Source organism: Heterodontus francisci, chromosome 5 (assembly GCF_036365525.1).
Source record: "Heterodontus francisci isolate sHetFra1 chromosome 5, sHetFra1.hap1, whole genome shotgun sequence".
NCBI classification, from domain to species: Eukaryota; Metazoa; Chordata; class Chondrichthyes; order Heterodontiformes; family Heterodontidae; genus Heterodontus; species Heterodontus francisci.
Window position 1 is genome coordinate 119,610,430 of NC_090375.1, and position 27,059 is coordinate 119,637,488.

General features: G+C 42.0%; 1 protein-coding gene across 3 annotated transcripts; it reads right to left on the reverse strand.

The window, feature by feature from the left end:
- Nucleotides 1-576: 576 nt before the first annotated feature.
- Nucleotides 577-27,059, reverse strand: tram1 (translocation associated membrane protein 1). Of its 3 annotated transcripts, none has more exons than XM_068031993.1 (11): nucleotides 26,815-27,059; nucleotides 19,425-19,488; nucleotides 15,415-15,533; nucleotides 15,216-15,332; nucleotides 15,058-15,116; nucleotides 12,613-12,697; nucleotides 11,648-11,718; nucleotides 10,314-10,418; nucleotides 6,775-6,918; nucleotides 4,114-4,274; nucleotides 577-3,288 (listed from the first exon to the last, which is right to left on the reverse strand). In XM_068031993.1, exons 1-11 carry the CDS (start codon nucleotides 26,932-26,934, stop codon nucleotides 3,215-3,217), a joined length of 1,119 nt encoding a protein of 372 aa, XP_067888094.1. In that variant the 5' UTR covers nucleotides 26,935-27,059; the 3' UTR covers nucleotides 577-3,214. The 3 variants fall into 3 exon arrangements, with proteins under 3 accessions (XP_067888094.1, XP_067888095.1, XP_067888097.1); XM_068031994.1 differs by having other exon boundaries at nucleotides 19,425-19,481; nucleotides 26,815-26,944; XM_068031996.1 differs by lacking the exon at nucleotides 19,425-19,488 and having other exon boundaries at nucleotides 26,815-26,944.

Here is a 27,059-nt window from a genome sequence, read left to right on the forward strand (position 1 = left end):
AGGCACTTTCCCACATTGCTGGGTTAAATGCCTGTGTTTTGGCTGTTCTGGAATAGCTTGGCTAGGGGAGCGGCTAGTTCTGGAACACAAGTCTTCAGTACTACAGCCAGGATATTGTCAGGGCCCACAGCCCATTTGCTGTCTCCAGGGCGTTCAGTTATATCTTGATATCGCTTGGAGTGAACCAAATTGGCCGAAGTCTGGCATCGGTAATGGTGTGGACCTCAGGAGGAGGCAGAGATAAATCAGCCACGAGTATCATCACCACAATATTTACAATGAAAGCCAATTGTAACATTATTACTTCAAGTTCTTTTTTTCTCCCCATTGCCTTTGGCTCTAACTTCCTCACTTGGATCCAACTTCATATTCTTCACTTGACAAAACTCCACAGCAAGTGAGAAGAATTTAAGCAGAGTTGCATTGTGCATTGGTTGTTATAACTCTCAGGTCAAATTGCACAATATAATTTTACTATTTACCTTTGCTGTGGTTAGTTGTACAATTTAGAGGATTTTAAGATATCTGATACGTGACTAGATGTGCTGCAAGAAATAAACAAATTCAGTCACAAAGTAGGATTGACAGTTTTACTTCACATTTACTCTGCAATGAATACAAGCTGCTCTTTTATAACTGAAATCACAAATTTTAGAAAATGCATTAAAAATAAAACCATGTCTCCTATAATCAGAAACTTGATCTCTTTAGTTCTCGAAGACATATCGCCTCTTAATGTAGTACTCAATAACAGATGCTAGTCGAAAGGTTGCTTTTATCTCGTGGTCGCGATTTTGACTGCGTCTAAAGTAATAATCTGCATTAAGCAAACTTGAAATTAGATTAGAAAAATAATCCCTGGAAATTCCATTCAAAAATACAGCCCTGGACTTATTTACAAATTTATTTTGGCAACAAGTGCTCGCTGATGTGAGGGAGGGTAGCACTTGTGAAGAAAATATTTTTCCACTTTGAGCACCCAGCAACGATCAGCGCCAGGTCAGATTTAGCACAGGAAGGTACAATATAAAGCTGCTTCTTTTGACAATGTGCCATAGTCCAACCTCAAAATGGAATTCCACACTCCCAACCACCCTTGTGGCCACTGAGAGATTGCCAATTTATGCCAAATTATGGTTCGTTTTGTGTGCTGGGTCACAAAATGGATTCGGACTACCTAAACTCACATCACATAGGAAACCACAGCCAGAAAGAGACCTTTGCCTTATTACACTGGGCTCAGTTCAGAGGTGAAGAGACAGACCCCGCTGTGCCAACCAGTCCCAATAACCTCTGTATGAGAGCAATCATCTTATTGGGTTTGAGGCTGGATTGCAGGAAAAGGACAATCTGCAGAATACCCTCACTTTCTAGCCCCTTGCCCTGCACACATTAAGTCAATTATATTCCTAACTATATGCAGGACTGCATTTTCAAACACTCCAGGAGAAAGGTAATTGAAGTGCTTTATCCAGGAGCACTCCTTAACATACAGAAAGAAAATGTATTGCAACAAGGCTCAACAAATAATTAGCAATCTAGGAATGTCTTTAAGCTTAATGGTAACAAAGATCTTTATATATGAAATTCTCATTTATATCCAAATTATTTTATAAAATTAATAAATGCCTTTTGAAATCAACAAGACCCTATGTAAAGAATGTTGTACAATTGTCCCCTTAATAACAGTCACATGGTTATCAATCATTACATCTGCAGTTCTGCCATACTAACGCCTAGCATATGTTTTATAAAACTATTAAAACTTGGCAGCCCTTTTTGGGTCTTTTATTACAGTAAAAAAATAAAAAGCATATTTCTCCTCTTTGAAGCTCTACTGCAATTTTTGTTGCATTTAAAAAAAAATATTGCAGTGGTCTCTTCACAGACTGCCCCTGTTCAAAATTAACCTGAGAACACAGAGTTTGGCTTTGAAGTTATAAAACTGTTTGAAAATAGATAAGCAGCTTAGTGGAGAAGAATACTGTGGTTCCAATTACAACAAATTAAGGCACAGAAAATTAATCTGATATTAGGAGCCTGTCATATAACTTGCATTTATTATAATCTAATAGCCTGAAAAATCTATTTAGCTTTCAAAGTACACATATCTTCTCTTTGATATCACTTTCAAAGTAATTTCCCATAAGTACCAGTATCAATGATGAATAATTACAGACTCGTACAGAATTAGAGAATGTTTATCAATTTATAGCATTTAAAATTAGAATTTGTGACGAGTTGCTGACTAGTAATACAATCAAACCTATAAATAGGGAAAATAACACTTCCTTCAGGCTGCAATGAATTTCTAAATATAAAATCAAAAGTTGCAAGCCACAAAACTCAATACACACCACAGATGAAAACAAGCAAAATGTTAAAAAGTATTTTATTTTTTATATGGTGTCAGTGCCTGAACACTATCGCTGCAGCCCATCACAATTTTACATGATGCTTGCAAAATTTGTCTATTTTATTGGCACATGGCACCTGCCATCTACTGCCAGAACAGTGGTCAGATCACAGCATATTAGGGGCTTCCTGCCTGAAAACGTGGCCCCAGTGAGTGCAGCTCCTCATGGAGAGCCGGGGCACTGAATTACCCATGTAAAGTCTAGGTGCAGTACGTTTTCTATCTCCGTAAATCCGAGCAGAAGTTTTTTTTTGACACTTTAGCACAAACAAGGTTCTTACTGGCAAAGAGATCCTTAACTGCAGTCCTTTATGCTCAAAGACATAACACTGTGTCCCCTGAAGCGGTTCCATAAAAAAATCAGGTGAGTGTGGTTCTCTGACAAGTCACAACAGAGCTTTCCAAACCTGAGAAAAATCACTACAGGTTAGGAAACCTGAACCCTAGCTATAGGGTGGTTTCCCGAGGCTGGCAGCTCTGGATCAGGTCCCAGATCAGTCCTCCCCTACATATTTCCTATGGAGCTGCTCCAGGAGGCAGGATTTTACTAAAATGTCAAAATGAAGCTGCTGCTCAAGCTACTATTTTCTTCTATAAAATGGGGGAATTATCTGAACAAAGAGGAACCTCCCCACCCTCAGCTTTTCTTTCCCTTTAGTTTAGTTGGCTCTTGAATGCATACCGTTACACAAGTACATAGAAGTAAATGTTGCTTCAGCAAGTTAATAATGTTTGAGGGGAAACGTTAAAGAAACAAATCATGGAATTGATGATTTGTGTACTGATGTAGTCTAACTTTCAAGAAGATTTGACTTTTCTTGCACGTGGAGAATCTCTATCATCAGAGGCAACGGTCCCATTTACTCCGTTAGCTGCAAAACAGGAAGACCAGTTACTATTGTTTCTTTCCTGTGGAGACATGGAATTGAAAGATGATATTTACAATTTCAATCAATTACAGTTTTGGACTGCAATCAGTCTGTACAATGGGGAATACAGAAAGTAATTGGACACAGTATCAAGCAGATGAAGTGGTAATAAAATAAAGGCTAAACCACACAGGGCAGGACTTTCGATTTCAATGGGAACATAAACTGGCAGTATCAGGTGAAGTCAATGTAAATGAAAAGTGGCCGGGGTGTATAATGTGTGGCCGATCAGACATCACTAGCTTACGTCTCCAACTGAAGTTCCGCCACAGATTACTATGATTCTAAGAAACTATAACATGCAAGGGGGAAAAAAAATGATGAAATCTTAGAATACATTTCTGAAAATAGAACAGTATTATTCTCAATAAAGTTGTAGCCAGAGTCAAGAACCTTTCGCATTTCTTCAAGTGGGTGAGAATTGAAGTATACCTGGTGCCTATATAGCAAGAGCCTAAAGAGAAGATAGGGCAGGTTACAGGCTAAAAAGATGCAAAAATGGTTAAAATCTGAAATGAAAACAGAAAATGCTGGAAATTTGGAGATAAATCAGCATCTGTAAGAGAAATAATAAATGAGTTCAACCCGAAACAGTCATTTTTTCCCCCCTTCCATGTGTCAATTAATCCGCTATGAATTTATAGCATTTTCTATTTCACCATGTTGGAGAAAACAATATTCAACAGGTTGAACATTACTAAATGATTTGCATTACCACAGTATGGTATCAAAAGTCATGTTTGTACTGTTTTAAATGAATAAACCAACCTTTATTTTCTCCTTTTTTAGCTGCTTTGCTCTTTGTATTCGTAGTTTTCTTTTTTAGGGCCTGAATGTGTGCATGTTCTTTCCACCTCTTAAGTTGGAAATTAATGAACTTCCACATCATATATGCTTGTGTCAGGCAAATCGCAGCCAGGGCACTTGTTCTAGAATAAATAATTGAATTATATTTGTGGTTAAATTTCTTCAGCTTCAATTTTATTAGCCTCATATATTGTTTACTAAAAATGAAAGTCTGTCTTATGCACATGTGCCTCAGTATGTTCATTTATACAATCTGTGACTAAAATAATTTTAAAACAATTCTCCAATTCCCTTCCCTCCAGCCCATAAAAACTGCTGTAGCTGCTGGAGTGCAGTTCAACAGGTAAGCCTTCAGTACTTATCCCTTGATGTCTGAGCCTCGACAGTCTATTCCACTGCAGAAGCCATCACAATTAAGCCTGATCCTGCTTTCACATGGCATATACACACACTGAGTAACAGCCATGAGCAGGAACTCCGGTTGATTTTTCACTTCCTTAGTCCAGAGGCACCAAGACCAATTGTAGCTCCCCAACTGAGTCAGCTAACTTGGTATAGACCAAAGATTGAAACAGACTTTTAAAAATTTATTCACGGGATGCAAGTGCTGCTGGCAAGGCCAACATTTATTGCCCATCCTCAATTGCCCTCGAGAAGGCCAGTGGTGTGTTATCTTCTTGAACATCTGCAGTACATGCAGTATAGTTACACCCACAGTACTGTTAAGTAGGGAGTTCTAGGATTTTGATTCACTTACAATGAAGGAACGGTGATATATTTCCAAGTCAGGATGGTGGCTTGTGGATGACTTCTGGCTTAATACTATACCACTTGGTGCTTTTACCAATGGGACATTGAGGGATGCATAACTGAAAATAGTTCTAACCAATATAAAAAAAACAGACAGGTGGTTTGGTGGCACTGTCGGTTGGGAAGCAATACTTGATTTCTCAGAATTTTACTGGGGGCATAACTCAATAGGAAGGATGGCAAAAATGTCCACCAGTCAGGAATTGGTACGGACAATGGAGAGGAGTGAAATAGGAAAACTAACAGTGTTTCAGTTCCCACCAACCCCCAACCGACCTCACAAAGAGAGTGACACAGCTGTTTTATGAGCCCCTAATTTGAGAGACTGGCAAAATCTACATCGAGAATGGCTAGCTGAGTGACTGAATCAAGCCCACTGGACACGAAGAGGGCTGTGTCTAATTTTGCAAGATCAGCTCATTTTAAAATAATTAGCATAAGCTCCTAGCATAGCTTTGGCCTTGCACTGACACGTAGCTTAATGGAGAATGCCCAAAATTTGGCTAGCAGTTCAAATTTAAGGGAATACGTGCACTCAAAGTATTGTTTCAGCCTTTTAAGATTTAAAATGGGTTTGAAACATTTGTCACCATTTGCGAAGGCTCAGAAGTGGGTGAGAGGAAAAAGTGCCAGGCAAAAAAAGTGCCAGAAATTTCTCAAAGTATAAAACTGAGTCTATGGGTAAGCGACCGAGCAGGGCAGCATCCTACCCAGTTTGAGCGCTAGCAAAGTGGATGTTCTGCATGAGGTGGGTCTGAGGGGCCTGACCCCGTTTGGCACTTTAGGGCACTCTCCCCAGAGAACATCAGTGCATACTGTCAGACGGCAGCCAGATTCAACGATGTGTAAAATACATGGGTCAGCAACATGTTCTATGCCCTGTGAAATTGATGCCTCTTTTTCATAGGGAACCGATTTTGTTTTCAATATGTAATACACTTTCCTTCACTTGCCCGATGCACCTGGGACAATAACTGACTGATTGGAGTTGTCACTGGTGATAGCTTGGAAGGGATCTGGTGACATGCAGAAGGAGAGAGGTTCCTTAGGTCTAAGTTGTTTGCAGGTAACTTCCAAGAGACAGCATGACTATACTTCATGTAAAGACGCAAAAATAGGTCTCTTTTGTCTAGGCCAGTAAATGCAGGTATTGGACTACGGACAGGTGTATACATAACAAATTAAGTACTTTCACCATGTTTCCTGTGCTCACCATGGAATTATTGTTTTCTGTATTGATTTTCTGTATCGGTTTCTTCTTGCACCAGTAAGAGATACTGACACTGGCTACAATTTATAGTTACAGTCACAGGCAGCCCTCCAATACCTTGTACAACTAGTGATTCTTCATGTGTATGCCTGAGAGGGAGCGTTGGTTGGTTAATAATGCATAGAGGACATTGGAACCCAAGCCTGATTCTGTCCTCATCCAATATCCAAACTTACATTTTACAAAAGGGGGATCTGAATCATAATCCTTAGTCCAGAGATGCTGAAACCAATTGTAGTATCCAAATGCCACATTGACCAAGATCTCGTCCCTTAAAGGGGACGGCATCCCTGATAGCGGGCAGTTAATTACCTGCCAGCTGTTGATTTTGGCCGTGGGTTTCGTAGAGGATGGAGGAGGGGGTCCCCCTCCCCCCACTCTCCAGCCTGTCACCAAATTAAAAGTCAGCTCAGAGTGTCTGGACTTAAATGATCTAGAAATGAAATGCCATTAGTGACCTTAAAATGTATCCTTCTATCCTGACCAACAAAAGCTCAAAGAAACAATCTATTTTTCAGCACTAATAGATTAAAAATTTGTACCTTACAGCCAGTATGTTAAAGTTTCCTGCAGCTAAATCCAGATTTTGATTTTGAGCTCCAGCAAGGCCAAATCCAAAAGTGAGGACAGACAGGGAGAGAGTAAGCAGTCGTGCCACTACGAACAAGAAAGCCCAAAGTGTAAAACTAGAATAAAAAGAGATTGGTAACATTTTAAATGCAATATATTGCTGAGAAAAACAGTGACAGAGTAATGTCAGAAGTATGTAAAATTCATTAAAAAAAAACCCAAGGGAATTTTAACTAGCTCTTTAGAAAAAGGTTCCTGTAACATCAAGTTATTTTTGCTCTTCCGCATTAAACTTCCTCCTGCAACTTAAAGAAACAATTCTATTTATATAGCACCTTTCATGACTTCAGGACATCCCAATGTGCTTTGCAGCCAAAGTATTTTTAAATGTATAGTTACTATACTAATGCATATAAACACGCAATTTAAGGTTAGCAAAATCCCACAAAGAGCAATGTGATAAATGACAAGATAATCTGTTTTAGCGACTGATGTTGGTTGAAGGATAAATTTTAGTCAAGACTCTGGAAGAATTCAACTGCTTTTTCCCCCCCCAATAATGCTTTTGCATACACTAGCCTCACTGAATGACAGCACCAATGACATTGCCACACTCTCCCAGTACTGCACTAAAGCGTCAGCCTGGACTATATACTTAAGTTTCTGGAGTGGAGCTCGAACCCACAATCTTTTGGAAATCTGGACCACAGATGATCAATGTAGACCCCGAGAGGCTGCTGCGGGACTAAACTATTACTTTCAATGCTTTCTCTGTCCGAGGTGGGATGATTTTTCACATAGGTGAGTTGGAATACCCGTCCAGTCAGATACAAACTCAAATCTGTATGATTGACAGACCAATCCTCCTTGCTCACATATTTGAAAGCTGTCGTTCAGTAGAGACGTCACTTCATACAAATAGCGCAATTCATTACATAATTGTACTATTTGAATTTGTGGCACAACATCAATAACCATATGACATTCGAGAATTAAATCGATCTTGTCCACCTACAATTCATAAAGGCCATAGTGGTGGCCAGTGTGACAAATGAAACAACAATCTATTTAACATTTTAAATCATTTTTCTGATAACTGCCTATGCAGTGAGTCCGTATCAGCAAAGATCGAGAGTAAGAGTATCCCATAGCAGATCAGTCCATACCTATTTTCCCCTTTCCCATGAATATATTAGAATTAGCTCTAAGAGACTGCAGATAAATCAGCTGCATACTGAATGTAATCCCTCCATCAATTATTATTTACAAGTTGCGACATCAACAGTCAGCCCCCAAACCATATTAAGTATTTGTTTTACACGAGATATGGATCACCTAACAACAGGCATGCCTCCATACCGGTGATGGAATTTCCCCATTAACAAGTGACTTATGCACATGTCTTCTTCCTAATCTCCAAAATAAAGGGACTAAATAGTAAATCTGTTAAATTCTGTAAATAATGGGTATTAATTTAATGTAATAGTATTTCTTAAAGTTTTACATCCTCTACAGTTAATGAATTTTATAGTTTAATTAATGTTGCGCATGTCCTGTTCCAGTGGACTGCTGTAACCATGTTCTTTGCATTACTTGGCTTACTAAATGTCTTGGTGTTGTATATTAGGTGGCAAAATAGATTAAAGGCCGAAGCAACTGCAATATGGGTTGATGTCTCAGGAAACTAATCTCCAGTTGCATTGAGTCATATTGCAGCGTTCTACATAGACAAGGGAAATATCAAGTTGAATTGATATTTACTGCTGCAGATGTTGATGCTGCAAATGGTCTCATTGTCCCTAAACCAAGAATAAAAATAAGATCATTCAGGGTTCTTGTTCCAGAGCTCTGTCCGTCAACCCTGCTCGAAACTCATATGTACAGCCATTATGTGATGACAGGATTAGGTTTAGCTGTGATGCCCCCAAAATGTACTGTTTTTGCTACCACCCGAGAATGGCTATTTTGGCAAAGTACTGGGGAGCTGTCAGCGCTCTTGGAACTACCAGTATAAGTGACCATAGTAAGGGAGGAAATTATAAACAAAGAGACCCACAAGTATTGTTTGGTGTATCAGTGAAGATGTCAGAGATTTTCCACAACCTAATGCGTTTTCCAACAATAAAAAGTAAAATCAAAATACTGCAGATGCTGGAAATCTGAAATTTAAACAGAAAATGCTGGAAATACTTAGCAGGTCTGGCAGCAATTGTGAAGACAGAATCAGAGTTAACGGCTAGAATTTTACGTAAAATTGAGCGGGAGGCTCTGGGAGGCCTTCCCGGCCCGCTCCCACCTCCGCCCCACTTTACGTGGGCCATGGGGGGGTGGCGAGAAACGGGCTGCCCGCCCAAGGCCAATCAAGGCCCTGAAGTGATCACTTAAGGGCCTTCGCCCGCCTTCACGGGTATTTTACGATTGAGGGCAGCCCCCGCTTCCCCAAGCACCCCCAGGACCTGAGACGCCCCCCTTCCCCCCAAATGACCACCCTTGCCTTGCCAGGTCGCGACCGATTTCCACGGTGAGGCAAACCCCAACTTACCTTCAGTCCCGGCTCCATGTCATCAGCTGGGCTGCAGTCCGAGCAGTGGCCTCCGCTCCCGGTGGTGCTGCTGGGACTCAGAGCTGCCGGCCTGATGATTGGCCAGCAGCTTACTGAGCTGAGACTTACTCCCTCAAGCGGGTGGAAGTCCCGCCTCTGAACAATTAAAGCCTGGGGACCCGTAAAATGCGGGACGGATCCCTGGGGCCTAGCGGAAGCGGGTTTGCTACCAACTTTTACGTCGGTGACCAGCTCCCCTCCGCCCAACGTAAAATCCAGCAGAACATTTCAGGTCTGTGACCTTTCATCAGAACTCAGATGAAAGGTCACAGACCTGAAACATCAACTCTGCTTCCCTCTCCACAGATGCTGCCAGACCTGCTGAGTATTTCCAGCATTTTCTGTTTATAATTCCAACAATAAAGCTTCAGAAAGTAATGGATAACTCTGGATACGAACTTCTCATACAAGGAACGGAGCTTCAAGATGTATTATGTTGAATGTTTGAATAACAATGAACAATGGGTGGCACAGTGGCGCAGTGGTTAGCACCGCAGCCTCACAGCCCCAGCGACCCGGGTTCAATTCTGGGTACTGCCTGTGTGGAGTTTTCAAGTTCTCCCTGTGTCTGCGTGGGTTTCCTCCGGGTGCTCCAGTTTCCTCCCACATGCCAAAGACTTGCAGGTTGATAGGTAAATTGGCCATTATAAATTGCCCCTAGTATAGGTAGGTGGTAGGGAAATATAGGGACAGGTGGGGATGTGGTAGGAATATGGAATTAGTGTAGGATTAGTATAAATGGGTGGCTGATGGTCGGCACAGACTCGGTGGGCCGAAGGCCCTGTTTCAGTCCTGTATCTCTAAATAAAAAATAATAATTAAGCTTGTAGTGGTCAGAACGTAAATGTGCTTGCTGGACTTATCCATGAATCACCTACTTAAGCAATTGGAAATATTAGATGTACTCACCCCCTTTCATTCTTTTCATCACTGAAGTAAAACAGGCGAGAAATATGAAACAAAAGTTCCACAAAATAATGCAGTACCAGAAGTACCAAGCCAAAACGATTCAGGCTAGAAAAAAACAAGGTCAAATCACTCATAAAAACCTTTTTATATTAGCAGTTAATAGGAAAACTTGCAGATGTCATTGCCCAAGAAGTTACCCTATTCACGGCAATGGTATCAAAGATTAAAAGATCAGCATTGAAGAGCCTGATTCTCAATAGTTAATTATAATATATACAAGTGAAAGCAGTCCAAAAGTATAACTACTGGTGCACCTGTGTACTCTATCCCCAGATTAGGGCCAAATTCAGCTACAATTCACAGTACACTGATTTCCTAATCTCAGTGGCTGTGCAAGGCAAGACTTGAAGGGATTTCTTTTTTTTTTAAAGTATGTGGATGGATAAAATCAGACTGCTACACGACATCTAGAAGCTAAATACAGGGGGATGGTTGCATGATGCTTGTCTGCTCTTAGGTTTGGGAAATAAGAAATAAAACCAGGTAGCATATGTGAATTCATGTAAAACACAGTGTGGATGAGACCTTGGAGTTAAGAGATGAAGAAAGCTAAAGCAGTTGTACAACTGGAGAAATGAAACTGATCCAAGAGAACTTGGTGAGCACATTGTTAAAGAAGACATGCCTAAAAATACCACTTGAACACTGAAGGATGTGCAGATAGGGTTATACACAGTAGGGCAGGAGGAGGCTCATGTGGAGCATAAACAACAGCACAGATCAGTTGGGCTGAATGCCCCGTTTCTATGCTGTGAATTCTATGTAATCTTGCATGAAACCATCTTAAGTATAGCGCTAACAGCAATCATGGAACTGGCATCACGGAATGAGCCACCCCTCTTCATTATATCCTTCTAGTTGTCCCACAGTCAAACAGGCTGGCAATACTCACTATCTAGCATCAGACAGAAACAGCCATCTGAGATAGCAGAGGTCTGCAGCCTTGAAAATGATCCTTGTACGAGGTTTCAGAAAGCACTGATAAAATATCGGGGTAAAAATTGATCTCGGGCAGTGGCGCCAAAGAGGTGGCAGCAGATAGGCCGCCCTTTATATGCAGCAACTGTTATGTAATTCCAAAATGGAACCAACGGTCAGGTGCTCTGAATAACGGGTGGCTGATCCAATACCAATCATTTGGCACCGCCGCTTCAGGTGAATTTCTACCCCCTGATGTAGCAATATATCTGATTTAAGTTTATTCTGTTGTCTCATTTGCTTCGCTTTTGAGGGCTGGCCCCATATCCACACCAACTTTAAAAAAAAACACTTACTTCAACAGATAAGCTCCAGCAATGTGAAAAACATACAAACTTGTATACACAAGCTGTCGGAGAATATCCTCCTGAAAACAGAATGGCCCTTAAGTGATTAGAAACCAGTAACAGCACAGAGTATAATTCAAGTGTACTTTTTAAAAAGGTATTTGAATCCAAACAATCTTGGCTAAAATGCATAATACCATCACTATAAAGCACTGTTTCAGCAATATATTCAAATGTTTAATCAATAATTTGCAATAAATTCTAACCCTCTGAATTACTACCAACAATAGGACAGCATTTGTACACCAACCATTTAGCTCTTCTAATTTCAATGGCAACCTTTTAACAAGCCCAAATGAAAATAATCACAAGGAAACCAGTATGTTCCTTCTAAAGGGAGTGAGGATCTGCTCAAGGTGTTGTAAAGGTTTTCCTCTCTTGTTAGACAAACCAGAAATTGCTTCCACCCAATGTTCTGAAAGCATTTAGTCTTGCTGGGGCCTGGTTCCACAGGTGGGGCAGGTTTGGGGAGGGCAGATGGTGGCATGAGAAAGTCTGTCAATGTCCTCACCCAATGGGTCTAAAACGAACTTTATCTGTACCCTTGTTGCCGAGCTACGAAAGGCACAGACTTGCAACTCAAACCAGAAGCTTCTTCTCTGTATAGCTACATCAAGTAGCGGCTTTGCACCTTTAGCTATAATGGAAACTCAGAATTGGTTTCTATAACGAAGGCTTAGACATTAGAGGTAATTTTACCATGGCCCATCACAGAGCTTTGTTAGCCATTAGTGTGGGTTGGAAAATCAGGTCCACAACTTCTCTGCCACCACGTTGGCCACTAGCAACTCTCCACTGGGAGAGCAAAATCACCATTATCTTCATTTAACTTTCCTCGTTAAGTGACTCAACCCTCCCACGGCAGCTGTGAAGGTATCCATAACATCATTCTAAAAAAAAGTACGCACACTCACCTTTCTGATTTTCTGAAAATAAAGTTCTGGCAAGGCATGAAACCAATAAGCCAACTGTGCAATATAGAAAAACTTCACCTGAAATCTAAAGCGATAACAAAATGTATTACAAAGGATATACAAGAGAATGTGACGATTTAGTGCAAAACAATGTTCTGTATATTTCCATGCCAAAATCAAAAATACGCAGAACAAAGCATACTTGAGAGAAACAGTTAAAGACAAACACTGCTAAATCAGCAGTAAAATATTTTGAGAACATTGACATTACTATAAGTAATACATGGAGTTTCAGGCATCCAAGGGATTCTACATTATCCACCACCATCAAATGAAACCTTTGCTCCAAATCTTAACTAAGTTATTGCAGAAAGCAGAATATAACAATTTTGTTCACTAGAAGACATAACTTCTGTTTCTTATATTCATTCTGACAAGATGACCATTTTTGATTTTACCTGGGATGGCTGTTAGGTGCTCTACAGTGGCAAACTAAGTAGTTATGAGTGATCAAATACACAGCATCATATTTTACCTCTTGCATATATATTTCTACTAGTCAGCAAGATGCAGTGCTTTGGAAACTAATCTTCATTCTAATAATTTTCTTTAACGTTTTGAGTTTCTGACATATGACACTGTAGTCCCGTCTTAAGATTTGTGTAAATTTAAATAAGCAGAAAATGTTACAAGTAAAATAATGGTTACAGCCATAATCTTACATCACATGAAAGAGCTGGCATCACGCCCAGTAAGTTTATCAGGACATTCAGATTGGAATTTGGCTCACCCTTCCCTCTATTTCCTCGTACCTTTTTCTGAAGGCAGTACAACTCTCCAGTGCATCACGCTAGTTACATTTCTTTAATGCAATAGTCTGGATACCAAGTGTCAACATATTAGACTGTAGGAAATATTAAAGCCACAGTGTGGGATATGGAAAAATTGAGATTGGGGGTGGGGTGGGACAGACGGGAGCACTCGTTTGATAACTAGTTTAAGGATACTTAGTTATCAAAATAGGCTCGGAGAGCCGAGGGCTTTTTACTTTGGAAAAGAATAGACTTTGAGGAGATATGAGAGATATGATTAAGGACTTTAAAATAAGGATACATAGCCTGGATGGGACAGGCTCAGTGCACCAGCTGATCTGTTCCTATCCTTTTTTGCATGTTCCTATGATCTCTTATCTGACTGCACGCACACAACTTTGAAGAGGGGTCATTGCATAGCAGTTAGGATGGGAAACCCTGACTGATATTTTCATTCCAAAGCCAAAGAATGTGGAGGCTAATTTTTATGCCTCAATGATGGTTATGGCTGAGATCAGCTAATTCAGCACAGATCAGAAATCAAACTGTAGCCCTTTTTGGTATGAAAATCCCAGTATGACACTATTGAGATGCAGGGCAGCCTAATGGTGGTAAAATGTTTCACCCATGGTTTCTTCCTTTTTAACACTTTAGAAAGATGGGCTCCTTAAATGGGCAGCAGGTAAAGGCAATATTTATTTTTATTTATTTTTATTTAGAGATACAGCACTGAAACATGCCCTGCGGCCCACCGAGTCTGTGCCGACCATCAACCACCCATTTATACTAATCCTACACTAATTCCACATTCCTACCACATCCCCACCTGTCCCTATATTTCCCTACCACCTACCTATACTAGGGACAATTTATAATGGCCAATTTACCTATCAACCTGCAAGTCTTTTGGCTGTGGGAGGAAACCGGAGCACCCGGAGGAAACCCATGCAGACACAGGGAGAACTTGCAAACTCCACACAGGCAGTACCCAGAATTGAACCCGGGTCGCTGGAGCTGTGAGGCTGCGGTGCTAACCACTGCGCCACTGTGTCTCAGCTACAGAAACCAGAAGGTCCCAGGTCTGATTCTGGTCTGTATCTCATCTCAGCTGAGGTGAAAGCAAAATTGCACAGTGAATGAGGGGAAAACCATCCAAGCTTCCCCCAATTGCCATCCAATGATTACCACTAAAATGTGCGCACGTGCGGAAATGAGACGAACATGGAACTCAGCATGGCTGTAATGCTTCCAATCTTTAACAGGCTGCCAATGAGTTCATACATAAAAAACGAGGCGCTGGAAGATAATTGGCACCCAAGATACCACAGGGATAATTCTGTGCTCCTGCACTCCCAGTAAGGAGCTGTGTTCCACAGGAAACAAGGACAGCACTAGGACTACAACATTGCAGTCTCAATTCTCTGAGCCACACTCCCTTTAAGCATAGCTGTCCATTGCGAGTGCACAATCACCCCATATATGCCATGGTGTGTCAATGCTTCAGATAAGGAAAAGAAACAGTAAAAAAAAAGCAAAAAGAAACTATTTTTTAAGAACAACTTATATCAGAATGTGGCACTGATATTTTTCAATATATACTCCTTTCACTTGCAGGAATGATAAAAGAACTCACGGCATCAGTGTATGGGGATAGCTTTCCCATAAATTTGTAGGATTTGTTGCATAATTTTCCTATAAAAAAATTAAAAAGAGAAAGCGTTGCTTAGGCCATGTGGTAATGCACTATATTTTATGAAACTAATAACCATTCAAAATAAATGTTATACTTACAGCGGCTAGAATGCATGTTCCCCAGACAGAAGAAACCAGGTAAAAGGCACTGAGTTGCCCAGATTCGTTGAATTTACTGTGTTTTGTTTTTGAAAAGTGCATTCGCCTGTTGATTTTCTGAAATGAAAGTTCATGGTCATTTTATAGCTGTAAAAAAATACATCACTTCAGAGATTCAAAAAAATTTAACTATACTCACATCAAGCACGTACTCTTGCAAGATGGCATGGAGAATGATAGCAACCAACGTGTAAAAGAAAATTGTGGCCAAGTCTTTAAAGCCATAATGGTAAAGAATAAATTGTTCAGTCTTTTCATCTAAAAAATTAAACAAATAATTCATGATTTATTGATACTCAAGACTCAAATTTTATTGTAAAACAGAAGGGCAAATAGGCCTATCAGAGGTGACTCTTTCTAGGAATTAACATAAGTAAATTGTGGGAATGAAACAGAGGAGGAAATCTACCTCCAGTTGAGAGAGATGAGAAGCAAAATTATATTCTGGGAGGTTTTAATTATCAATTTAGCAACTGGAATAGAAAGAAAGACAGACTTGCATTTATATAGCACTTTTCATGACCACCAGACATCTCAAAGCACTTTACTGCCAATGAAGTGTAGTCACTGCTGTAATGTAGGAAATGCAGCAGCCAATTTTCGAAAGTGGGTGGGGCAGTGTCAGGCACCATGGTTAAATTGTTAAAAATGGGAAACCTGACCCCAACACTCCACAAATGCACCTACTTCCAGTTTAACCAGACTGTGTTTGGGGTCAGATGGGTTACCTGCTCCTGAGACATAGGTCAGCAATGATAACATTTAAATGAGAATGCACGCATCAGATTTTATCAATTTGAATTTAACAGCTGTGGGTCGGGTTTCGCACGGCTCAGGAAACCCAGCAACTGAAGGGAGGTGGGAGTTGCCAGATCCAGCAGGTAAGTGCATTTCGAGCACAACTTGTGGGCCAGAGGGAACAGGAGTGCGGCCCCGGGCTTCTCAAGGAAACCTGCCGCAATCTCTCTCCCCTTCATCTGACAATCTCTCCCCACTTCACGTTAATCTCTCAGACCACCTCCCTGCAATATTTCCTCTCTCCCTCTATGTACACAATGCTCCGAGTCCCCCCAAGCTCCCGCCAGATGACGTGCTTGATTGCCAGACACGGTCCTGCTGCCCTTTCCCTATAGCCATGTAGTTTTCTCTTTGAAAATTATTATTGAATCTGCTCTCACTACCCGATCAAACAGTGCATTCCAGATCATAACTGGTTGTTTTAAAAAAAACTTCTTGTGCTGTGCATTTGCCAATTACGTTACGTTTGTGTCCACTGGTAACTGACCCTTCTGCCATTGGAAACAGTTTCTCTTCATTTACCCTTCATGATTTTGGACACCTCACTTAAATCTCCTCTTAAGCTTCTCTGCCTAAAGGAGAACAATCCAGCTTCTCCAGTCTCTCCACATAAGTGAAGTCCTGCATCTCTGGTACCACTCCAGTAAACCTCCTTTGCACCCCCTCGAAGGCCTTATCATGCCTTCTAAAATATGCCAGCCAGAATTAGACACATTATTCCAACTGAGGCCTAACCAGTGAGTCATAAAGGTTTAACATAACTTCCCTTCTTTTGTATTCTATGGCCGAAATTTTAGCAGCTCTCTGGAGCTCATAAAATGGTGGCGGAATGCATCAGGAGGGAAGCTCAAAGTTTTCCCCCACCAGATGATATTCCCAGTATCGGGAATGGCAACGGTGTGGCCGCCTGCTGACTGATGGCCAATTAATTCAATTAAGTAGCAAACTAGTGGCCATTTTATGCCCCCGCTGGCATTTTGCCAGGTATGTTGAGGTGGCCTCTCAGTGGGGGCCTTCCTTTCTGGCCACTCCATGGCCCACAGAGATGCACTCCCCCCCCCACCCCCGCCACTGGAGGGTTCACCCCTTCGATCACCAGGCCCTGCCTGCCTGTCCCCGGTACATAAAAATTTTCTTTTACCCACCCTTAGAGGGCACCTCAACATGGATGCGCCCTCTCCTTCTCCTGGCAGGCTCAGCAACAGCCACATCTACTGGTGGTGCTGCCGAAGTTGCTGACCTGCCAGCCTTCTGATTGGGCCAGCAGCTTTGTGAGGCAGGCCGCTGTCCTTAATTGACGGAAGTTCCACTGGCACCTGTTAATTGGCTACTGCCGGTAAAACTGTCCCTAGGGTTCTGTTGTCCACTTTCAGTCCCAGTGGCGGGTCTTCCTTGACTCTCGTAAAATTCCAGCCTATCTGTCTGTCTATTAAGCCAAGGATCCCGTATACTTTTTTTTAACAGCCTACCCAATTTGCCCTGTCGCCTTCAAAGGTTTGTATACATGCACCCCCAGGTGCCTCTGTTCCCCCTTTAAAATTGTAAGGGGTGTAGAACAAGGAGCAGGAGAAACTTCTTTACACTCTCTTATATAAATTCATATACACTACACTCCCTTTATTTATCCAATTTGTCACTTCTTCAAAAAACTATTATATTTGTCAAACACACCTTGCCTTTAACAAATCTCTGCTGGTACCAATAGGTTCAGGGAGAAGACAGTCAGCCACGGCACATGTGCCTGATCGTCATCCAGTGACGCCATCAATCCCCCCAACCACCCACATCAAGTATCCATGGGTGGATATCAGTGAGGACAGGATCAGTTTGGATGTGATGCATGCCACAATCACGGTCAAGGCTCACGCAGGAAGAAAGGCCACTCAAATGAAGCACTGGCAGTGCATCAGCAAACAGCCAATGCTGACAAGAGAGAAAGTGATAGAAAAGGGAGAGAAAGCAAGTCAATAAGTCCAAAACTGCCAAATGATTACTTTTGTGATTAAAATTAAACCCAACAATACTGGACACTGATTTTGGAATTCTCCACCAGGAAACCTCTCCATTAATATTAAACTCATAATAAATAATCACTAATCTATAACACATTAACTGTGGTATGGTGAAGACACAAATCTATATCAATACTGTGCAATAACCCATCCCATTTCAATTTTTTTCTTGATTTGATGTAGGATCAGAAGAGAAATAGAAAATGCATTAAATAAATATAAAAATTGGAACTTTATTTCAATGTAACATAACCTCAAAGTTTATTTAATTCACAAAGATTAGAGACATTTTGCAATTGGATTTGTCTCATTTTAAGGCGACTTAGCACTTTTGAAAAAAGTTTGAAAAAGTTTTGGGTTGCATCCGTAACATTTAAAAAGTAAGCCAATGAATTAGCTGATCTTAGTCACGGCAGTAATAAAGAGACTAAAGCTGACCCAAGTTCCCTTAGGCAGAGGGAAAATCAACCAATTCTCCTGTTCCTGATTTCTATCAATCCTTGCTAAAATGTTCATGCGACTGCCAGGATAAAGTTCAACTCTGATTTGCACCACTGCCCCTGTCCAGTCAAAGAATCTGCCAATGCTCACCATCGACATTAATATGTACAAAATACAGGTGGGCAACCAAAATACAGGTGCCCATATGACAACAAGAAATCAATAACCTTAGGAGAGGACGAGGAAGAGAGAAAACTGAAAAGGAAATCCCATCATCATTAAAATGTATAGCTCTGATATGAAGGCCAGTGACCTATGCTAGCAACTCTTCTCCTCAATGCTTTTAGACTTGGCTGTTTCAATGATCTCCTAGTCGGCCTCCCAGTTTGCATCCTCCATAAATCTGAGGTCATCCAAACCTTTGCTGCCTGTATCCTAAATCACACCAAGACCCATGCACTCTTCACTCCTGTACTCACTGACCTGTATTGCCTCAATTTTAAAATTCTCATTCTTCTTTTCAAATTCATCCTTAGCCTCGTTCCTTCCTATCTCTATAAATACTTCCAAACTACGACCCTCAGATATCTGTGCTCCTCCAATTCTGGCCTCCTGTGCACCTGCAATTTTAATCGCTCCAGTATTGATGGCCATGCCTTCAGCTGCCAAGGCCATAAGCTCTGAAATTCCCTCCCTAAACAGTGCCGCCTCTCTACCTCACTTTCGTCCTTTAAGATGTTCTTTAAAACCTATCTCTGCCCCAATATCTCCTTATGTGGCTCAGTGTCAAATTCTGCTCGATAATGTTTGTGAAGCGCCTTGAGATGTTTTACTATGTTAAAGGTGATATATAAATGCAAGTTCTTGTGAAAAATCTTAAAAAGGTGAGAAAACATACCTGTTGCAGTGAATGTGACATTATACTGAAGGGTGACAAAAGAAGCAGCTATCTTAGCTGTCACCTGCAAAACAGGTAAGTTAAAATATCAATTCAGCTACCATAAATAAGAAATGATACTTTAATTATTAGAAAACCTACCCAATCTGCAACCACTAAACAGAACGTAAAATGCAACACTGTAGCTCTAGCTCCTTTTCAATGGCTATTTACCAAGTCCAAGACGTGTACACACAGCAGGTCTTGATGCTGAAGCACTATTCTATCCTCTCCCTCCAGACTTTCCTATCAACAATGCAGCAGCCAAATTATTTATGTGCTACATACACTGCAATGGCTGCAAAACGGTATTCTTCTTTTACAATTATAAAATATATATGCCTGTTTATGAACAAAACTATGTTATGATCAGTATTAAGTCAGTTCTGGAAGGCAGTATTTTAAAAGTTGTTTATCTTGATCTCATCAGGGCAGCACTTGAGGTGCTATAATTTATCTAAGAGAAAAAACATCCACAGTTCCCACTCTGATCACTAGTTGCGCATTGTGCACGTATTGGCAAGGAAGAGGTCAGAATTGGACTCCACAGTCAGATGCTGGTCTGCATTGTTTAAACTCAAGTGAATTAATTAATGGTCACCAAGGTGAAATAACAGAGAGCTACAAGGACCTGTGGAATCATATCCAGCATCTTCAGGAGAACAGGGGAAAATCATTTTCAGGGACAAAAATAAACTCTTCAAAATCTGAAATTTATCCAGATGAACAACCCTTAAAAATCCAAAGTACATTTCTAGTACAATGACAACTTTTATTACTATAGCAATTATTAATGCTGAAGGAACAACAATAATTTGTACTTATATAACACCGTTAATATAGAAAAATATCTCAAGGTGGTTCATAACACCGTAATCAGATAAACATAGACACCATGTAATGTACTTGGTCAAGCTTGGTCAAAGCGAGAGTTTTCGCAGGATCTTAAAGGAAGAGAAGTGGGGTTGGGAGAGGCAGGGAAGTTTAAAGGAGGGAATTCCAGAGCACGATGCCCAGGTTACTCTAGACACGGTTGCCAATGTTGGGGTAAAGGGTGCACAAACCGTGATAATGAGAAGGGTGGAAAGCCCATGGGGGCAGTTTTAGGACAGGAAAAGGAAAGGGTACAGAGATAGGAGGGGCAAGGTCATGAAGCGATTTAAACGTGATGATAATTTAAAATTCAAAGCAAAAGGGGACAATGACCTAATCTAGGTCAGTGTGCACAGGGCGATATGTGAGTGGGACTTGGTATGGCATAGGATATGGACAGCAGAGTCTGAGTCTATTGTTTTCAGAGGGTGCAAAGATGGGAAGCCAGCCAGGGCAGAATTAGATTCGTTGATTCTGGAACATACAAAGGCATGGGTGAGGGTTTCGATAGCAGAAAGGCTGAGGAAAGAGCAGAGGTTGGTGCTGTTATGGAGGTGGATGCAGGCAGAATTCATGATGTATTCATCATGAATATGGGGCTGTAAGTTCAGCTCAGGGTCAAAGATGATGCTAGACAAGACAATGGCCACAGTGGGGTGGGGGAAGAATTGGTCTTCCCTATGTTTAACTGGAGGAATTTGTAGCTTATTTAAGACTGGATGTTGGACTACACAGAGGCAGTGGAGAGATTGAGAGGTAGCGGAGAGACAAAGCTGGATGTCAGCAGCATACACATGGAACCTGTTGCCACATCTCAGGATGATATTAAGATTTTTAGCATGTAGATAAGGAAGAGGAGGGAGCCAAGGATAGATCCTTGGGAAGGGCGAGACTCCAGAGTAATGGTGTAGAGACGGGAAGAAAAACCATACAGAAGATGCCCCCTCTACACTGGACAAGTAAGAGTAGAATTAAGTGGGGCAGTTTTACAAAGCTGCACATTGGAATAGAGGTGTTGGAGGAAGGTGGTGGACAAGCATACCAACGCTTTAGAGAGCTCAAGGAGAGATAATATAGCATGGTCATTGAGGATGGCATTTGTGACTGAATGGGGCTGTTCCAATGCTGAGGCAGGTGTAAGAAACAGGGTTGAAGAGATTTAAATATAGAGTAGTGGGAAAGATGGGTATGGGGGGGTGACAACATGTTTGGACTTTGGAGAGTAAAGGGATGTAGGAGATGGGGAAATAGTTTGCAAAGACAAATAGATTGGTGGAGTTATTGTTTGAGAAGGGGGTATCAATTCTCTGAGATAGTTTAGTTTAGAGATACAGCACTGAAACAGGCCCTTCGGCCCAACGAGTCTGTGCCGACCATCAACCACCCATTTATACTAATCCTACACTAATCCCATATTCCTACCACATCCCCACCTGTCCTTGTATTTCCCTACCACCTACCTACACTAGGGGCAATTTATAATGGCCAATTTACCTACCAACCTGCAAGTCTTTTGGCTTGTGGGAGGAAACCGGAACACCCGGAGAAAACCCACGCAGACACGGAGAACGTGCAAACTCCACACAGGCAGTACCCAGAATTGAACCCGGGTCGCTGGAGCTGTGAGGCTGCGCTGCTAACCACTGCCAGTAAATTTCAGTGAGGATAGGGGTGATGGAGTGTAAACTTTAGTGTAGGTGAATGCATGGGTTGCAACATTCTGCAGGAGAGCCAGAGGTGACATCATGAAAAAGTTTTTTTGTGCAGCGGCTGTTTGGAATCTGGGGTATGCTGGAGGTGGATTCAATTGTGTCTTTTGGGGGTGGGGGGGTTGTTGTTGGATAATTATCTGAAGCGGAGGGAGTTGTGGGGGTGGGGAAAGGGCTGCAGGTGGAGCTGGCTGAGTTGCTCTTGCGGGAGACCGGCACGAACACAGCAGGCCAGGTGGGACTTGGTATGGCACAGGATATGGACAGCAGAGTCTGAATCAATCGCTTTCAGAGGGTGCAAGGATGGGAAGCCTCCTTCTGTGCTGTGGCCATTCTACAATTCTAATGTGGGTGTGAGGTGGTCTCGGAAAGCTAAATCATTTAAAGCCAGTAGACAGGTGAAAAAGGAATCAAAAAATCTACTGTAATGTTGGCCACTATCTCAAAAGGGCTGAAACACAAAGCAGAAAGTTACACTGTAGTTGTAGAGTTCAGACCCTATCTGAAGCATGGCATTCAGTTTTGGACACCACACCTTAGGAACAATATATATGGGCCTTGGGAGTGGGGTGGGGGGCAGGGAATCCGCACAAATTCACCAGAACGATAGAGGGTTAAATTATGAGGACAGGTTGCATAAACATGGCTTGGATTCCCATAAGTATTCAAGATTGGAGGGGTGATCTAATTGATGTGCTTAAAATGATAAAAAGATTCAATAGAATAGATACAGAGAAACCATCCCCTCTGGTGGGGGAAATCATCAATGGGGGGCATAATCTTAAAATTAGAACTAGGCTATTCAAGACTGAAATCAGGAAGCACAAGGAAGAAGATGTTGCCAAAGTCAGTGAGAGAGGAGGTACTTGATATACTGGATGGGCTTAAAATTGATCAAGATGATATTCTAGAAAGACTGACCATAGTTAAAGTTGATAAGTTACCAGGAGTGGATGGGATGCATCCGAGCAGGCTAGAGGGTAGTAAGGGTGCAAATTGTGGTGGTATAATTATGTCCAATACCGCCACAATTTGCACCCTTACTACCCTCTAGCCTCCTCAGATGCATCCCATCCACTCCTGGTAACTTATCAACTTTAACTACAGTCGGACTTTCTAGTACATCATCTTAATTAGATATGGGGTGGTGCCAGACTGGAGAATTGCAAATGTTACACCCTTGTTCAAAAACGGGTCCAAGGATAAACCCAGCAACTACAGGCTAGTCTTTTAACCTCTGTAGGCAGAAAGCTTTTGGAAACGATAATCCGGGACAAAATCAACAGTCACTTGGACAAATGTGAATTAATTAAGGAAAGCCAGCATGGATTTGTTAAAGGTTAATGATGTTTAAGTAACTTGATTGAGTTTTTTGATGAGTTAACAGTTGATGTGATGCATATGGATTTCCAAAAAACATTTGATTAAAGTGCCATACAATAGACTTGCCAGCAAAGTTGAAGCCCATGCAGTAAAAGGGACAGCGGCAGCATGGATACTAAATTGGCAAAGTGACAGGAAACAGAATAGTGGTGAACGGTTGTTTTTCAGCTTGGAGGAAGGCATACAGTGGTGTTCCCCAGGGGGTCGGTATCAGGACCACTGCTTTTCTTTATATATTTATTATTGACTTGGACTTGGTGTACAGGGCTCAATATCAAAATTTGCAGATGGCACAAAACTTGGAAGTATAGTGAACTGTGAAGAGGATACTGATAGACTTCCAGAGGACATAGATAGGCTGGTAGAATGTGCAAACACATGGTAGGTGAAATTCAATGCAAAGAAATGTGAACTGATACATCTTGGTAGGAAGAATGAGGATAGGCAAGATTAAAAAATGATGTAATTCTAAAGGAGGTGCAGGATCAGCGAGACCTGGGAGTATTCGTGCACAAATCATTGAAGGTGGCAGGGCAGGTTGAGAAAGTGGTTAATATGGCAGATGGGATCCTTGAATTGATAAAATAGAGACACAGAGGACAAAAGCAAGGAGGTTATGTTGAACCTTCATAAAACACTGGTTCGACCTCAACTGAAGCATTGTGTCCAAATTGGGTTTAGGAAGGATGTGAAGGCTTTAGAGAAGGTGCAGGGAAGATTTACAAAAATGGTTCCAGGGACGAGGAACTTCATTACGAGGATAGATTGGAGAAGCTGGGATTGTTCTCCTCACAGCAGAGAAGGCTGAGAGGAGATTTGATAGAGGTGTTCAAAATCATGAGGGGTCTAAACAGTAGATAGAGAGAAACTGTTCTCATTGGCAGAAGCGTTGAGAACCAGAGGACACCGATTTAAAGTTAGTGGCAAAAGAACCAAAGGCAACATGGGGAAAAACGTTTTAAAGTGAGTGGTTGCGATCTGGAATGCATTGCCTGGGAGGTGATGGAGTTAGAGTCAATCATGGCTTTCAAAAGGAAATGTGATAAGCTACTGAAGGGAAAAAATATGCATGACAACAGGAAAGAGCAAGGGATTGGAAGTAGCTTCATCACTCTTGCAGAGAGCTGGCGTGGGCTTGATAGGCCAAATAGCCTCATTCTGCGCTGTAACCATTCTATGATTCTAGGACTTGTAGTTCTTTTTTCTTTCTTTCTTTTGGGCCTCCTTATCTCGAGAGACAATGGATACGCGCCTGGAGGTGGTCAATGGTTTGTGAAGCAGCGCCTGGAGTGGCTATAAAGGCCAATTCTGGAGTGACAGGCTCTTCCACAGGTGCTGCAGAGAAATTTGTTTGTCGGGGCTGTTGCACAGTTGGCTCTCCCCTTGCGCCTCTGTCTTTTTTCCTGCCAACTACTAAGTCTCTTCGACTCGCCACAATTTAGCCCTGTCTTTATGGCTGCCCGCCAGCTCTGGCGAATGCTGGCAACTGACTCCCACGACTTGTGATCAATGTCATAGGATTTCATGTTGCGTTTGCAGACGTCTTTATAGCGGAGACATGGACGGCCGGTGGGTCTGATACCAGTGGCGAGCTCGCTGTACAATGTGTCTTTGGGGATCCTGCCATCTTCCATGCGGCTCACATGGCCAAGTTGTAGTTCATAAATGGTAGAAGTGCGATGGTCAACAGGGAGAACTGTGTCTCACCGCTGCTGCTCTGTGACATCACAAAGGCACTACAAATCCCAGAGCACTCAGCGGCCCAGCTGGACTGGAGTACCTCCTGTTGCAAGATTTTAAAGTTAGGGTTTTAGTGGAGAGGGGTGAGAAGTAGGGACCCAGCCGGGCAATGTTGCAAAGGTGAAGGATTGCACTGAAGGTCGATGGTATGGACATCCACGTCAAAGGCTTTAGAGGGGTCAAGGAGCACAAGGTCAAATAATGCAACAATGGTCACACACTGGTGGCAGATTGGATATGGTGGAGGAAACAGAGCTTAAGTTCAAGCTATAAAAGGAAAGTCCCATACGTCTAATGTGGCAACTGAGGCAGGCAATGGATTTGAAGCTAAAGCCAGTTAGGCGTTTGTACAAAGCAAAAAAGATGAAATTGACTTTTCTGACATTAAACTGGCAAAGACTTAAACCATGGTTAACAAATTCTACAACTGGAAAAGGAGCAAGTGCATTGAGAAAACAGTGGAAGAGACTCAATGAAAATTTAGGAATGGAGCGATTAAAAAAATGAACTTCAACTCGAGATAGAATGTAACTTGTCCCTACTTTGTGAAATTTTTCAGAAACGACATGAATTATGTTTATATTCCTCTTTAAACAATCTCCTATGGCTTTCCACATGGAGAGTTAAAACAAAATGTAGTCCTCAAGTAAAGCAGCATAAATGGACAGAAGATAATTGGACCAAAATACACCTATGTAATTCAGTACCCAATTTAAAGCCAAAAATGTTGTCCTTATGTTTTATAAATTATAAGTTCCCATGTCCACATTTATAATGGAAACTCCTATGTAAACTTGGCATGTTGTAATTATACCCTTTTGCCAATGTTGGCACAGCAGAGCCTCGTCTAAAGGGAATATGGTGTGTTAAGTTTATGTACACATTTTTCATTCTAAATATAAACATAGAAAATTAAGAAAAAAGATATACAAAAGATATACAAATGTGTGAGATTCCACACATAGCAAATTTTCCACACCAGCCTGGCCATTTAGGTCAGATAAATAGTAATGTCTGTAGGATGTCGCCAGTCAAATTTTTCTAACTGGAACACAGGGAAAGACAAGAGAGAGACACGTAGTTCTGGTGAATACAAGTGCATTGTAACTATATTTGGAGCAGATTGCTTTTGATTCTCGAACTACTTTTATACCTTTGGCTTATATTTAAAACAAGTGTAGTGCTAACTAAGATATCAGCATATTAATGTTGGAAGCTATTGGTGAACATAAAGCAGAATGAAAGATGGGAAACTACACAACACAGAATTGTACACGTCAACCCAAGCAGTTCCCACCTGAGTGAGCAGAAGCGAAGCCCCGCCTCGACCAACGCACACTGCACTCTGGGTATTGTAGTCCACCGCCTCATCACTGCCGCTCCCCGACATCACAAATGCACTACAAATCCCAGAGCGTTTCACAGCAACGGCCCGGCTGGAATGGAGTGGTGCCGGGCGGCGGCCGGAGCGGCTCCCGGGCCCCAGAGAGAGCCGTGTATACGTGGCAGAGCGGCTCTGAAGGCCGGCCGGGTCTGCCTAACACAGCAAGCAGAATGCCACGTAATGCCGGGCCTCTGCCGTCACCCGCACCGTCGACCACACCAGGCCCGGCTCGGACCCGATCCCCGCCCCAGACCCCGCTTACCTCGAACATGAGTCCGAGCAGGAAGACCATGGCGACACATGACACGATGTCGGCGTGGTTCTGGATGATAAATTCGTGGCTGAGCACTGGCGGGTTCTTGCTTTTCTTGCGCAGACCCATAGCAGCGGCTTCCGATCCTTTGCAACAGTTGGCGAAAGTCAATCACCGAGCCGCAGACAGAACCGGCACCACGTCTGCAGGAGCCGGCTAACTCCACCCCCCACCTCCGGACCGGCGAGGGCTGG

Coding starts and splice junctions, on each gene's coding strand:
- tram1 (XM_068031993.1), bottom strand. CDS start 26,934: ATGGGTCTGCGCAAGAAAAGCAAGAACCCGCCAGTGCTCAGCCACGAA. Junction 19,489..26,814: donor TGCTCGGACTCATGTTCGAG/GTAAGCGGGGTC, acceptor CCTGTTTTGCAG/GTGACAGCTAAGATAGCTGC. Junction 4,275..6,774: donor TTTAACATACTGGCTGTAAG/GTACAAATTTTT, acceptor TATTTATTCTAG/AACAAGTGCCCTGGCTGCGA.